This window comes from Globicephala melas, chromosome 6 (genome assembly GCF_963455315.2).
Source record: "Globicephala melas chromosome 6, mGloMel1.2, whole genome shotgun sequence".
Classification (NCBI taxonomy): Eukaryota; Metazoa; Chordata; class Mammalia; order Artiodactyla; family Delphinidae; genus Globicephala; species Globicephala melas.
In genome coordinates, this window is record NC_083319.1 from 101,122,783 (window position 1) to 101,137,986 (window position 15,204).

At 44.4% G+C, this 15,204-nt stretch overlaps 1 protein-coding gene across 1 annotated transcript; it reads right to left on the minus strand.

The window, feature by feature from the left end:
- Positions 1–1,419: 1,419 nt before the first annotated feature.
- STC1 (stanniocalcin 1) lies at positions 1,420–13,840 on the minus strand. The gene is made up of 4 exons (XM_030879046.2): positions 13,667–13,840; positions 11,500–11,642; positions 10,590–10,801; positions 1,420–4,446 (listed from the first exon to the last, which is right to left on the minus strand). The coding sequence occupies exons 1-4, from the start codon at positions 13,782–13,784 to the stop codon at positions 4,176–4,178; spliced, it is 744 nt and encodes a 247-aa protein (XP_030734906.1). The 5' UTR covers positions 13,785–13,840; the 3' UTR covers positions 1,420–4,175.
- Between the last annotated feature and the right edge of the window lie 1,364 nt (positions 13,841–15,204).

Sequence of the window (15,204 nt, forward strand, 5' to 3'; positions counted from 1 at the left end):
AGATGGAAAAAAAAAGTGTGAAGATGTTAGATACCTGGCCCAAGGCCACAAACTAGAATTTGGACTCAGTTCCCGGAAATCCCAGGCCTAAGTTCTTAATCACTACACTATAGTGTAGTATGTACACAGCCTCTCTGCATAAATAGATGTTGATTGAAGACGATTGAGGATAAAGGATCATAATGAAATAAATGTACTCTTTTTCCTCGGCCAGTTCAGAGCAAAGCAAATGCAATACATTTTTGGCTTTGGGGAGACAATTCTCATAGCATTTGTTAGCTATCTTCTGTATATCTAAACTTGGGAAAATGCAGTTTGGAGCTAGAAATGAATGATATTGAGAAACATCCCATTTGAATTTAAAATATGGAGAAAATCCACTCATTAAAAAATAAACTATATAAGACCTCTCTTTGAAACATCTACACCGCACAAGTCCCCAGTTTTCTGTGACTGAACTTGTAACCTTCCTTCTAGACCCAGGTAAATGTCATTCTGTTGGAAATCTTTTCCCCATTTTCCAAGATGGGCCACCTCCTCCTTTCATTCACGTCCCCTCTACCTGTGATGATAATAATAATAGCTGACACTTATTACATTACGGTGTGTTGAACATGTTGTTAGCATTTAACTTATTTTATCTTCTTCTAACAGCCCCATGGACAGTTATCACTCTCCTCATTTTACAGAGGAAGAAACTGATATATTTTGAGATTAAGTAACTTGTCTGACATCTTGCAGAGACAGAATTCAAATTTCAGTAGTCTGACCCTGGAGCTGGATCTTCAGCACCACAGAGCTATCTGCCTCCCTCCCCACATGGATTCAATTGTCTTTTCCCCTCTTCTGACTCTTTCTAAATCATTCATTAAAGTATTGAGTGTATCTTGCGAATTGGGTTTTCTTCCCAGTGGTGGGAATGCATTGGTGAACAAGCAAAGGTGCTTCCCCTCTCGGCAAAGGGTGGAGGGCAACATCTTCTAGAAAGTGAGAACAGCATAATTAATGGTGTGGAAGGGAGAGAGTGAACAGTCCTTCCCAGAGCTCCTTCATGGATGGAGCGTAGAGTTCACTGAACAGAAGGGTGAGTCTTGAGGCTGGAGAGCTGAGCAGAGCCAGACCATAAAGCTTCTTCTCGCGTTGTAAGGAGTTTGGGTTGCAGTTTACTGTGAGGGTAATGGTTTTGAGGACATTCGGAGAATGTGCATCTAAAGTATATGCATTTACATATTGGCACTTCGTTAGCGACTTTAAAGAAACTAATCAGCCATTAACTTCATGTTCAGAAAGTCTCATTCAAGAAGTTTTTTTAAAGAATAACAATGAAAGACATTGGGGAAAAAAAAAACCCAATAAAACGTAACACTTTATTATTATTTGTTATCTTAGAAGGAATTCACCAAAGGCTTCATATTATGCTATGGCATCTTTAATTATAAAAATAAGCAAATAAAATAACTTGCATCTGTCATTACCATGATATGTTTCATAACCTTTATATGCACATGGAGCTTAAAAATGTAATTTAACAATAAATAATGACATATACCAGATATGCTCACTGTTTATTCCAGTACTCAGCCAAAAACCTAAATATCATTTAAATTATAAATACATAATGCAAATATAATGGCACAAAAATGTCTAAAGTGCAACCAAATCACAAGAGAAGAATCATGCAAACTGGTCTAGGTCAGCCCCGGAATCACTCTGTGCAGCAAACACAAGACAAAGCTTTGGAAGTTTAAGGGGGACTTGGAGGGAGCAGGATGGGAAGAAGAGAAGCAAAAAACTAGCAACATTGTGAGAACTGCTTCTTTCCATATGTGTAGATATATGTATTATAGATACATATATAAATATTATTGTGGGGAGAAAAGGAGGGGGTACCACGGTTTGAAGAGGTCACAGCAAATCAAAGAGAATCCACTGGACGGAAGTAAGAGAGAATTTTGTTAGGAATACTCATGAACTACTCGTTGCATTGGGGTCCTGGCTTAGTGGGTTTGAGAAATGGACACAACACACAAAACTGTAATAGCTTTTCTGGTTTGGAGAAGCCAGCCTTGCCTGCAGGGGAGGAATGGGTGAGGGAGGGAGAGGGATAGTCAACTTAGAGTATGATCTACCTGATTTCCAAGAGGCTAAGGCAGTGTCCATATGTTTGGGGACCTGGGGATGGGACAGTTCTGAGTATAAAAATGCTCTTAACAATCTGATGTCAGCACGCTGAGAGGCTGTGTGGGGACAAAGGCAGCCACACTTGTGCTGCTGCTGGGTCTGTTGCATTCGCTCTTGGTCCTTGAGCAGCACGTTACTGGTTTTAAAGGCTTTGTGGTAAAGTTGTATTGCTTTTCGTTTTTCTGGGGATGTGCCCTCCCTCCTCCCAACAGCATCCCTAACACTCGATTTGGGCAAATCTGGAGTTTATCCTAGTGAGAGTCAAGCACCAATGGTTTCTACCTAAGCGAGTTTGGAGTGGCCCTTACAGTCCTACCCCTCCTCCCTCTTCCTCTCTCAACATTGACCTTTGGTGGGCAGTGACGCTCCTAAGGGACTGTTGGGTTCAAGGACAGTGACCCTGAGAAACTACTGTTGTTCATAGCTAGGTTAATCATTTGGCTTTGGTGGTCGCCATCTTGTAAACATCACGGCAGAAATGATCAAACCGCCAGCTCTTTTTTTTTCTCTTTCTTTCATTTTTTTTTTTTTCTTTTTTCTTTTTTGCAATCCTACAGAGATGGCCCAGCTGCCAGGACTACTTTGGCAGGCAGCGTGCTACAGGACAAAAATGTAAGAGGAGTCTATTAAGGCTGGACAGCCCAGGGTTATTTATACCCCCTCAGCCCCAAGTCCCCCAAACTAAAGACCCAAAGGCTGATTGACTCATTCCTGATTGAGTTAAGGGAAAGCCTCCTACCCCATCATCAGGCTGCCAGATGTACCAGGCCCTGATGAAAGGCAGAAAGTCAAGAACTGCCACTTCCCAAGGTATAGCAGGCCTTATCACACTCTAAGTGGTCCAAGCCCAAAGGGATGCTCTTTTTGGTTCCTGTAATTCTCAGTTGGATGTGACAGAGCTGTTTCAGGAGAGGTCTAAGTCAAGAGTAGCCTCTGGGTTGAGGTGGGCTGGGAGATTAACATCTTGCCTGGGGTCCTTCAGATAAACCTGTTGGTTTTTCCTATCTCATACAGGCCCATCTTAAGTTTTGATGTTGAATAAAACTACTTCTACCCCCTTAGTTATAAAAAAGGCCACAAGGAGCATTTATGTGGATATCTGGAAGTGAGATAGTTATTCCATTCCCAGGAAAAGAAAAATAAAGCTAAGTTACAAAACTAAATCTATATGCAATAAAGTTATTCTATACTGCTTTGTTGAAGCAGAGTCCTCTGGAATTTATGTACAGTACATTAGTTTTCACCTGTTTATATTCCACAGTTAGACCTTAAGATTCTCTGGATTTAAGACAATTGTTAAAGATACTTTTAAAGCTCTGAGCAGTTACAGTACATAGAGATGTTAGCTTTTTGTTTTTCATTAGATGCAAGAAGAGGCAGGCTCCAAGTCTGGTTGGAGAGCCAGGCTCGGGCAATTTGGTAAATGTGTTGGGAAGAAGATTAGACATTGAGGATCAAGACCGTAAGACACTAGCTCATGAGAGATCAAGAATTCAAATATGACATTCATATTCGTCCATGGCCAGCACAGATTCATAACACGAATTCCACTGAGCATCTTTATGAGCGTTTTAAGACATGCATTTAAATTAAGTTGCTTCTTACCAGCTAACTCTACTGGGGCAACCATTCTAAAGGGTTCCACATCTTCAAATGACAAAGTCTGGGGAATTAACATGAATGTTTTGTGTTTGAGAGTCATTGGAGGGGAGCTGGGAAAAGACCTGGTAGAGGAAAGTGGTAAAAGAGACCACTTTCTCCTGAGGAGAGGCAGAAAAGATCACACGTGTTCTGTTGGTGAGAATGCCGCCATTGAAGAATGTTGAGAGATTGATTACAGAAGCCTAGTTTCATGCAATTTTTTTTTTTAAGGGGGGGATAGAAAATAGGAACTACTTAAAAAAAATCAAACCAGGCACAGTACACTCGAAGTTGGTGAGCGAACACCCTTAAAATGATCGTAGTTTGGTGAGGTTGTGAATACCTCTCCCCGGCTATGCACTCTCGTGGGAGGTGCGTTTGATGAGGGAGGGAGAGGCCACCTCACCTCGGAGGCTCCTGAGGAGGACTTTCAGCTTCTGTGGCTCGTTGGCACGCCTCCTGTTGAAGTCAGCTCGCTGGTGTGTGTGGGCACAGTGGTCTGTCTGCAGGATGTGAAAGAGGCTGGCCATGTTGGGTCCGATTTTCTCCATCAGGCTGTCTCTGATTGTGCTGACTGTGTCTTCATCACATTCCAGTAGGCTTCGGACGAGTCTGTTATAGTATCTGCATTGGGAAAGAGAGGGTCATTCAGTGAGAGCAAGGCAAGACCCAGGCTTTCATCTGGGCTCCAGTCAACACCCGTCCTGAATGGCCAGATGAAGCACCCACGAATAGTTGCCTCAGCTGAAGGTGGCTTTTGCTTCTAACCTTTAGGCAGTGTCTTCTTAGTGTGAGTGCTTGCGCTGCCTGGATTTACCACCCAGCGCAAGACAGCTCTGTGTTCACGTTTCGAGCTCAGGAGACTGAGATCGTACTTTGAATAGTAGGCTCGTGGCGATGTCTAAAATGTTTAGAAAGAGAGACTCGTGGAGCTAGATGGGATCACAGAGACGATTTAATGGCTCTTTCATCATTTCATTGTATAGAGAAGAAACTAAGGTGGGAGAGCTGAAGTGACTTGTCTGAGGTCATACAGTGGGCTAGTGGTCGAAGCAGGACTTAGTCAAATGTATGAGGTGACCCAACCCTCACACTTATGTTTTAATAGTCATTGCACATGGATGCAATCATTTGCAGTTATTTTGGTGCCTCTTTGCGATCTTTCTTTTTCTTGGTGGGGTGTGTGGGTGTGTGTGTGTGTGTGTGTGTGTGTGTGTGTGTGTGCATATTCTGATTAATTTCTATCTTTTTTTTTTTGGCCGTGCCGAGTGGCATGTGGGATTTTAGTTCCCTGACCAGGGATCAAACCCGTGCCCCCTGCAGTGGAAGTGTGGAGCCCTAACCACTGGACTGCCAGGGAAGTCCCTAAATTTCTGTTTTTAAAGGAGATCCCTGTCTTCAGTATCTCATGCATTTTTCTACTCAATTTCCCTGTCATACACTTGGCTAGCCTCTCTGAAGGCTGTTGTCTCACCTCATTTTCAGTCTTCTTGCAAAGGTATATTTCAGTCAGAGGGCCAGATGCCAGGCAACAAGGATATTTAAATAGAAAGATTGGTGATCCTTAGTGGTGTGTGCTTCAATAGTTTCAAGAAGCCTTCTCCCACTGCTCTAGATTGTGCTGCCCTCTCCTTTTTTGGGATGTTTTATAGATGTTGGGTTACCATCGTACAGGTCAGCATTTGATGGTTTATTGATGGTTTTATCTTCCTGACTAGGCTGTAAACTTATTGAAGGCAGGACATGTGTCCTTATTCTTTGTATCCCTCATGTGCCATGTCCTAGGGCTATAGTGTCTGCACAGTCATTGTGTTGATTTATTTTGTGGCCACTGAGAGAATGGAGCTTTCCAAATAGAGTTCTTTTCAATGTCATGATTTCCAAAAGAAAAAATTATCTGTAGGTCTTCTGGTAAGTTTTACAAAAGAATTTATGTTTGGTATAAATTTCCTTCATCTTTGGTGCAAGTTCTTTAAGCCTCCAAAATGCTGCAGCTAACTGTTACGGCTCAGAAAGGGTAAAACTGTCTCAATATATTTTTTTTCCTAAAGACCATGGTTTAATCATTTAAAATAGTCACAGGACATGTTTCCACACATAAGGTGACAGTGAAGAAGATGTGAAAACAATTGTGTAAATGTTGTACAGCAAATAGTCCTAGGCAATACTCCCTTTGATGCAGGTTTTTGAAAAATCAGTACATATGGGTTAGACAGCATGGAAACTACCAAAAAAAAGATGGAGTCTTTTATGACATAGAGAACACACTTAAACCTTGTCATTGACCTTTTATCAGTAAACTCTCTAATAGTTAAGGCATATAAATTACTCATCCTATTATTTGGGAAGACACTTCGGGTATTTCCCAATTTGAATTGGGATGCATTTGCTCCATTTCGAGGTGGCAGTTGTCAGAACCCATTAGCTCTGTGTTCACTAATTAGGGACTGTCCTAATGACGGTGGTCTGCAGCATTTATGTGGAGAGACCCTTTCCTCAGAGGAGCCCTAGGACTGCCGGACCACAAGATCTGCCGTGAAAAGAAACCTGTTTATTTTTAACTCACCTCACAGAGCACAGGATCAAACATCTTTCCAGAATAACTTAACCCCCCAGAGAGGTCCTTTCAAGGATGTACAGTAAATAGAGTGGAATGTGGGCACTGAAGCAAAGCCATCACCCTTCTGTGAGGGAGCAGAACCAAGCTGGGGACAGAGGGAGAAATGTGTCTGGGTCTCCGATGTAGTCCTGGCTCTACCCCTCCCATGAGGGAGGATTATATCCAGCTGTTGGTAAAACTGGGATTCCCTGGCACAGAGACACATTTTCCAACCCTTTGGAATTATAAAGCACATGAGTCAAAGCAGATCTCACTTGGATGGGGAAATGGGGAGAAAAGTGGTTTTGGAAAAACTGAGAATAAACTACTTTGTACCATTAGCTTCAGACATCTACACACCCACACAGATCCCCAGGCATCTCGTGGGCTCTGCTAGGATGTGGGTCCCCTGGATCTCTTTGTCTATTTCAAACGGTGATTAGATCCTAGAGAAAAAGGTTTCTGACCCCTCATCTTTCTGCCCCTCAATAAAGACTTTATAACTTAGAAGTTAACCCTTCCACTTCTAGAAAGAAAGAACTGTTCACACCAAAGGATCTTCCAAATGGGCTGGAGAGGATGATCTTTCCTTATATCAACATGGAAAACTCTAGTCTGGATGAAGAAGTCTAACACCAGTAAGGAAACTAAGCTGCTGTAACTAGCCTCACCTCTTTAAGGTCAGACGCGTTCCTCTGGCCCCCACTTTGTCAAAACACCTCTTCTCCATCTCTGAGAGAGCCTACCTTTACTGTTACTTTCTCTGCTGGCCCCGACAGGCCACCTGTTCTTGGTGCTTCTTGAGGATGACCCTTGCCAGCCTGACTGTTCTTAGCGACTCCCCCCAAATCTACCCTTAGCTTCTCCCATGGAGCTGGTTACCTCAGCCAGGGCAGGCTAAGAGAGCTCCTTGAAATAGATAACAGCCATGGCTCCAGTAGCGGCTCCTCCAAGTGTGGGAAACCTATCAGGCTGCCTTGATGACAACACCGTTTGCCTGAGCAAGCAATAGATTAATCCCACACCTCTCTATTGAGGGCCAGAATATGGCATTGACCTCTGGGGTTGTGTGGGCTGATGAGACAGACCTTTCCTATCTCTAAGCCACTCAGTGAGGTTATTGAAGAGATTTAGCAATTGTCATGTGTTCCTTGATCACTGTCTTGGACCAAGACTTGATGTTACTATAGCTATTGGTGAGAGCTGTACACAAATTTAATCGTTGATCACCAGGGGGTACATTTATTCCATTCTACTTGGAATTCCATTTTTGGATTGTGGATTTTATCTGCAGGTTTTAGTGGCTGCCATTTTTGAAGTGGAAATCAAATAGCCTGGCTCAGGGCCATGTGAATTGTAGGCTCAACTCTTGTTATTCACTAGCTGTGTGACCTTCAGCAGGTCGCCCCTCTCTCTGGGTCTCTGTTTTTTAATCAGTAAAATGAGGCAGTTAGTCTAGATAACCTTTATGGTCATTTCCAGCTATGACATTTTGTGTTTCTGGGGTTCGGTATGTACGCACCTTCTCAATTTAACAAAAAAATAGTGCAGCTCTGCTTAAGGCCCATCCTTGGCAGGAAGAGTTACAACTATTTAAGAAGATGCCTTTCTTCATCTTTATGGGGAGTGGTGGTGGGATGTACTCCCGAGACTTAATGGGCTAAGCGTTCGGATCGCCCAGCCTGGAAGGACCCTTTAAAGCATGTTTCTTTCCTCCCCCTTTGAAAATTCCATCACTGACTTCTTTCCTCGGTAAAGAATAAGATCAGATATTCTCCATAGCTACTGTTTCAGCCATGCTTACCCAAATACACACATACTGCCTAGGAACCGTTCTGTGTGAAGGTTTATAAATAGTCCTTTGTTTCCCTTGATCAATATTATTCTTCTGTTTCCTGTTCCCTATCCATGCCCTAGAGAGTTGGAAGCTTTGTCAGTTTTCCCATCTGGATCTGGATTGGTTTAATTTCTTCTCAGGCCTCACGCTGTCCAGCCCGCCTGATCAATTGTGCCTGCTTCCCTCATGGTTGAAAGTAGAGTTTACAAATTCAGCCAGGGGGACACTCCAGCTCTCCTTTGTGTTCTAAGTGCATTTCTGTCATGGAAAACCTCCCTGTTCTGGCTCCTGGTCCAGTCACAGGCTTTTGGATTCTCCCAGGCCCAAATCTCATGCTAGATAAGTCACAGGAAGGTGGAATGAACCTGTAACTACTTCCTTTCACAATTCTTTGCCAACTGGCACGACGTAGTGTGTATCTATGGTGGGACAGAGGCTGGGAAAGCAGGATGTTTCAGAGGAGTGAGGAGCTTAAATAGAGCAAATCGAGCCCAGCATGGAACCGGAAATCTCTAGCTCTGAGCAGGAATAACATTAGCCAGTTCGAGTGAAGTAACTGGAGAAAGGTAAGAGCTGCCTGGAGGATTCTAGTCTTCAAGAGATGACCTTCCTTAATAAGGATGATTCTTCTAAGATGATAAAGGGAGATAACGAGACTCCTGTGACCCTTTTCTAAAGGTGGTGAAAACAAGGCACCTATTGAAAAGAACAACGGCCTGGTTAAAAACTCCTATTACTAGTCTCTTCTTAGATTGTTAGGATCACCGGTCCAGAATCTGTATTCTCCTTTCTGTAAGACCTCCTCTTCCTAATGGAAGACGCTACCTCAGTTGAATTAGAGATATTAGTATTGTCTCAAAACTGGCCACAGGCCATAGTATAGATCATGAATTGTCACTGGACCATTAAAGATCAAAACTTAGAATAACGACTGTGCTAACATATTCCTGCCCCCCAGCTACCACATAAACACATACTAAAGAGACAGGGCACTTGAGATAAATGCTGAATTTGATTTTCCTGTTCTCAGAAAATCAGGACCATGACAGAGTCACTTTCAAGGACTGAACAAACGATTTTTATAAACTGACCTGAGGTTCCGAAGAACAATGATGTGTAGTTAAGAGTGAATCAGAAATTTACAAAGTTTAACAGTCAGAGGCCTTAACCTTTCCCTGAGGAGGAGCTACTTCTCCCGTTTTGTAGTTGCATGTATGTACATGACTAACCCACTGGTAAGCCCCAGAAGGACTAGGTTATTGCCAGTATCTGAAGAAGGGTGGCAGCATCTGGCTAGGAAATTAATCAGGTAAGTCTGCATTAGTGCCCCTGTGGTCAGAATAGCACATTAAGGTCTGATCTTTGTGAATATGTGCAGATTTGGCTGGAGAGTCAAAGAATCATAGCACTTCAGGACTAGGAGTCAAGTCAGTGGCATCACAGCAGGCTGAACTTGACCGTTCTGCACTGCCCCTACCACGCCTCCATGCTAGCCCCATCAGCACCTTTCTGAACTTGATCACGGATGGGGAAGCCCAGGTCTTGCCAGGAAACTTTCTACGCCTTGGAATGAGCATGTCTGCCATCTCATGTCTTAGATGTTCACACCTGGCTGGTAAAGACAGTGAGTCAAGGGCACAGAAAGGCACGATGCTCAGATATTACTAGCTCAGCGGCTTGGGATCAGTTTAGAATACTAAGATGAGAATGTGATCTGGGGAGTCACCAGAACACCCTTCCAGGAAATCTTGGACTAGACAAATGGGATAACAGACCTGGAAGGGACCACGGGAATCATCTAGTCTAGCCACTTCACTTTTCACAAAGGAAATTTGAGTCCCACCAAAGTCAGATGGTTCGCTCTGGGCTACCCAGCGAAATATCTGATTGGGCTTAGGATGGACTCAAATATATGCAGTTTTAAAACTCTGCATTATGACATGTGACCAAGGTTTTCATAATGGCCAACTGTACTGTGCATAGTCATGATTTCAGCCCAATCTGATGTCTCAGAATCTTGTTTCCATAAACTTCACAATTGCCTTCAGGCTTATGGAAGGAAATAGACAATGCACCCAGGGATGCTGCAAATGAAGTTTTCTATTAGCTGCATGGAGAGACTTTTCCTATAACCGTGAAAAAAAAAAAAAATCCAGGCTGCTTGAGCTGTCAGAACCAATCACAAACATATTTTTTTCCTGCAAAAGCTGGGAAGACTGCAAGCTAAAATAAGAGCATCACTGTGGCAATTTAACTCCTTCTGTGTCTGGTTCTGCCGACCAACCACTCCCCTTCCCCCCGAACTGCCACACGAGTGGACTCATTTTGTACCTGTTGGAGAAGTGATTAGGGAGCTGGACGACTTCCGTGATGGCTTCAGGGTTCCGCTTGGCGACACTACACACGTTCAGCTTGCTGTAGCACTCCTCCTGCACCTCGGCAATCATCCTCTGGAAAGTGGAGCACCTCCGAATGGCCAGGAAGACCTTGGAGGTGACCCCGTTGGCGATGCACTTTAAGCTCTCTTTGACAAATGCTTTTCCCTGCCAGGGAAGGGGGGTGGGAGGACAAGATTTAGCTTGAGCTGACAAGAGAGGACAGGGCCTATGCTATGTGGAACTGAAGGGGGCTCACCTCGGCGCTGTCTCATGGCCCTCTCTGCATGTCCTTGCAATAAGCGAACTGTACCCTGCGACCAGGATTTTTTTAAAAGTCCCTATTCCCTTAGACTACCTTGAGAATTGAGCTACATAGAAATGAAATGCGATGAGAAAAAGAGATGAACCATAAACAACCACCCTTCAGCCTAAAAATAGCCATACTAGAGTTTTGTATTCTTGGGATTGAGATTTGATAACTCAAATCACAAGCTAGAAAAAAAAAAAAAAGCTAGTATGCCGGCTCTTCGTGAGAAGAACTTCTTTGTTAGAAGAACATTTTTATTTCCTCTTGAAGAGGCAAAGATTTTCCGCTCATCACCCCTCCCTTAGAAGACAGCCTCTGTCAGCCTGTTACAATTGTGTATTAGAGTGGGTGGAGAGTGGCTTATATAGAACCTATTTCTTGGCCAAAAGTGTGTGTGTGTGTGTGTGTACACACGTTGAGAATTGAGATGAGAATTTAGACTGGGGAGGCTGAGAAGCAGAGCCGGTTCCCTACGAGCCCGGCTCCTAAGAACAATAGCCTCATACACTGTTAAAGACAAGCAGCCAGTTGTGAGCAGGGGTCAAGGTCTTATTACCTGAGTGTCAAATTTAGCAGCGCTGTACAAGAAGGATTTACAGATGTCGTACATCCCATCTGTGTCACAGGTGGAGTTTTCCAGGCATGCAAAAGCTCCACAGCCAACCTGCAGAGCGCTGTTGAGGCAGCGAACCACTTCAGCTGAAAGAGACAAATCCATCCAATCTGGGTCAAATGGTGAGGACAGTCTGGAGGGATCAAGCTGATGTGGAGGCAAAATTCAAGCAAAAGGGGTCGGAAGAACTTATCCTAGAAGTCTGTGATGGGACCAGTAGATAGAACCCTTCCGAGCGGGGTGGGAATGAAGAAGAGAGGGGACAGACAGATCCCTTTTGCTTATAAGAACCAGAGAACATGGAGGAAGGGAATGAGTTTTCCCTCGGAGATACACTCTCTTGGTCTCACCATCACACACAGTTTGGGTGGCTGGAAAAGTAAGGTTGGAGTGTGAGGCATGCCCAGTGCTTACAGCAGCTCTGCAGAGTCCAAGGGCATCCCTTAAAGGCTGAAAGCATGGGAAGGTAGATGGTAGTGGTGGGTGGTCAAGTTTAGGAGGAGGAAGGACCAGGGAATCCATTTGGCTTCCAAAAAATACACTCCAGAGTCGTAAGGATGGAATTTTGGTCTAAATGGCAGAGAAGAATTTGCCAGGAGTCCACTAGGAGACCCTTCTGATATAGGGCTTTTAACTTACCTTCCTATTGGCAGAAAGAAATCTGATCCGTTCATGTTTCATCCCAACCCCCCACTATAGGACAGTGCTTAGAGGTATGCATAATCTCTCTCATATTAAAAGCCTTTTTTTTTTTAAAAAAAAAAAAAAAAGAGAGAAACACAGGTGTAGAATAACCAGGCCAAGGCAACACTTGTGCAAGACTGGAAGAAAACCGCAGAGAACTTGCATGAGGCTTTCTACATTCTGGATAAGATCTTCCATAAAAGTAATTTCTCTCCTACAGAAGAGGGGTGTTCTGGCAGGCAGCTCCGCGAGAAATGATCTGCAGCCTTCATACCATAGGAGTCTCCTCTGAGATCAAAAGCACGGTTCGGTTAGGCGGCCCCTCCCCCTCCCACCACCCGCAGCCTCTGGGATGTTACAAGTCATTTCCCTAATTATATATTTCCACGGGTTCAAATGATAACTTTGCTTTAAGCAGTTTTAATATGCATTAGGATTGCTATTGTTTTTGGCAAGCTTGAATTGTGAATCACTGCATCTCTATAGCAACTAAGTACAAAAGGAAGTGAAGCAAAGCCCTCCTCTCGGCAGGGACCTGTGCTCTTCCGAGGGGAGCAAGCGTCTGCAGCATTTGGACACCTGCGAGCCCATCTTTGCTGACAGTTGGGGGAGAGAGAGCAGTCATGGAAGGGGAGCAAGCTGGACAAGCGAAGTCCAAAGACAGAGGTGTCAATGCCGGCTTCCTAAGGACTCTTTTCCTTTAGAGACCAAGATAATACACAATTAACTGCTCAAGGAGTCAGGGCTAGAGTGAGACCTCTCCCTTGGAGAAATAGCTGCTACGTTTCACAGAGACTCTTTTTCGAGGGGCTCTCTAGCCACGGGGCTGTGTGGGGACTGAATGGAGCCCGAGAGAGCAGGGAGGGACAGAAGGAACAGTGTCGAGGGTGGGATGTGTAGGGTTTTCTCTGAATCTGCCCTGGATTTGTCAGACTGGAGGGCTATGGTTCCGTAAATCAGTCTGCAAAGGGAGCTTTCTGTGTGTTCTCTGGAGGGGCAGGGAAGTCAAGTTATAGGGTCTTCAGGGTAAAGAAAGAGGGACAGCATCAGACAAGTCACGTCTCACCTTAAGATCAGCTTCAGCTTCTGGAAAGTATAGAGAGCGCTTTGAAGCATGCCAACATTCAAGTCTTTCCCCCGCCCCCTCCCCCCCAAGAGGGTACGTGCCAGATTTCAGGCAATCAGGCTAGGCTTATGCAATGAAATACCCTCAGCAGAGCGCCCAGCTTCTTCGTTAGTTGCATGCAATTTATTAAACAAAGGAGCTCCACTTCCTAAGGCTATTGGATTACCCTGGCAGTTTATTGCCATCAGGCATGAAGCACATTTATTATCAAGATCAGCCGTCACAGACACAGTTGCAAAAGCGAGAGGCAAATGAGGACAGCTCTTTGGGGGAGAAACCGGTCCTGGGTTTGCCGCTTACCTGAGTTCTGAGCTGCCACCCGGGCTTTCCTGGGGCTCACAGAATCATTCTGCTCCGCCTCGTGGGTTGCAGAAGCACTGATCACCAGCACCAGAAGCACTGCTGAGTTTTGGAGCATTCTCTGAGAAGTTTCCGCTAAGTTGTTGGTTTTTTTTTTTTTTTCTCCTCCCCCCCCTTTCCTCTTTCCCTCTCCCGGCTCGAGTGAAGATGTGGATCTGGATACACTGAGAGCCTAGGTGAGGATTTGATGAGGATCTTTTTGTTGCTGCTGATGCTGCTTCTGCTGGCGCTTTTGCTGCTGCTGCTGCTGCTGCAGTCGCTGCTTCTTGCACCTCTGGCTTTTGCAAACTGGGGGCCCAAGAGCTGCACCCAGGGATTTTATAGCCGTTCTTATCGGTCCTCAGGATCAGGGACCAATCAGGTCCCTCAACTGGTCTGGCCAGCCAATCGGAGGGCATGCTCATTGGGCTGGAGCTGTTTGACTTCTTAGAAATATTTTCCAGCAAATTAAAAGTACCTGCTGCCAATGTCTTATACGTGTGTGTGACTGTGTGTGCAGAGATGTGTGAAAAAGCTGTTTTCACAGAATTAAGGGATGACTTTGTATTGATCTAACGAAAGGGAGATCATATGACCATCTCAACAAGGTGCCTTGGGAAATCTATCCATCTCTTTTAAAAAATGTGCTATGGGGAGGAATGGGCAGCACAGGCAGGATGAGTAGTGTGGTCTCTTTCGATTCGAATTTAGCCTCATTATAGCAGTTTTTCTATCATTTTCACAGCCCATTCTCTGTGTTGTAAGCTACATACACCATACCTCCCTGTCTTCTCAGTTTAAGTATGTTTACAGGTCTGTGAGGCATTTTGGTTGTATGTGGACATCCTGAGTTTTCACATGTATGAGCCCTTGGGAAGGGACAGATAGGAGGGGGAAGGGCCCTCATGGACTGGAATATGACAGCTCTGAGCTGTGGCCCGAGTTCCTCTTTTGATTAGCTCTATGACCCTGGTCAAGTCCTTTTACCTTGTTCTACCTGTTTCCCGATCTGTCAAATGCCAAAGTTGGAGTCTAGCATTCTTTACGCCTCTAAAACTATGATTCTCTAGTAACACAAATTAACCTCGACTCCATCTTTTTTGTTACCATCACGACTACAAACTCCAAGAGTGTTAGTTACTACAGGTAGACACACGCACACCTATGTACACCATGCTCAACAGGGAGACATCATGAATGCCTGGAAATTAATAAACTGTGTATTCAAGCCCAACAACTTCATAATCACGTTGAAACCATAAGCTGGCCAAAGTAAGACTAAATCTGCTGGGTAAACCAATTCATTTCTTGGGGAGGGGGAGGGGTAAGGGGGTGGACAGTACAGGGAGGAAGGGGCAGGAGACCAGAATGTGTAGGAGAAAAGACAGATAAGCTCTAGACATAATAAGAAAATTACAGTGGCATCACAAACAAGCCTAGGATAGAAGCTCATATTTTCTTATAAGTGGGTTGTAGGCAACACTGAGGCTTGTCACTAA

Coding starts and splice junctions, on each gene's coding strand:
- STC1 (XM_030879046.2), bottom strand. CDS start 13,784: ATGCTCCAAAACTCAGCAGTGCTTCTGGTGCTGGTGATCAGTGCTTCT. Junction 11,643..13,666: donor GGTGGCAGCTCAGAACTCAG/GTAAGCGGCAAA, acceptor TGTCTCTTTCAG/CTGAAGTGGTTCGCTGCCTC. Junction 4,447..10,589: donor CCTAATCACTTCTCCAACAG/GTACAAAATGAG, acceptor TTCCCAATGCAG/ATACTATAACAGACTCGTCC.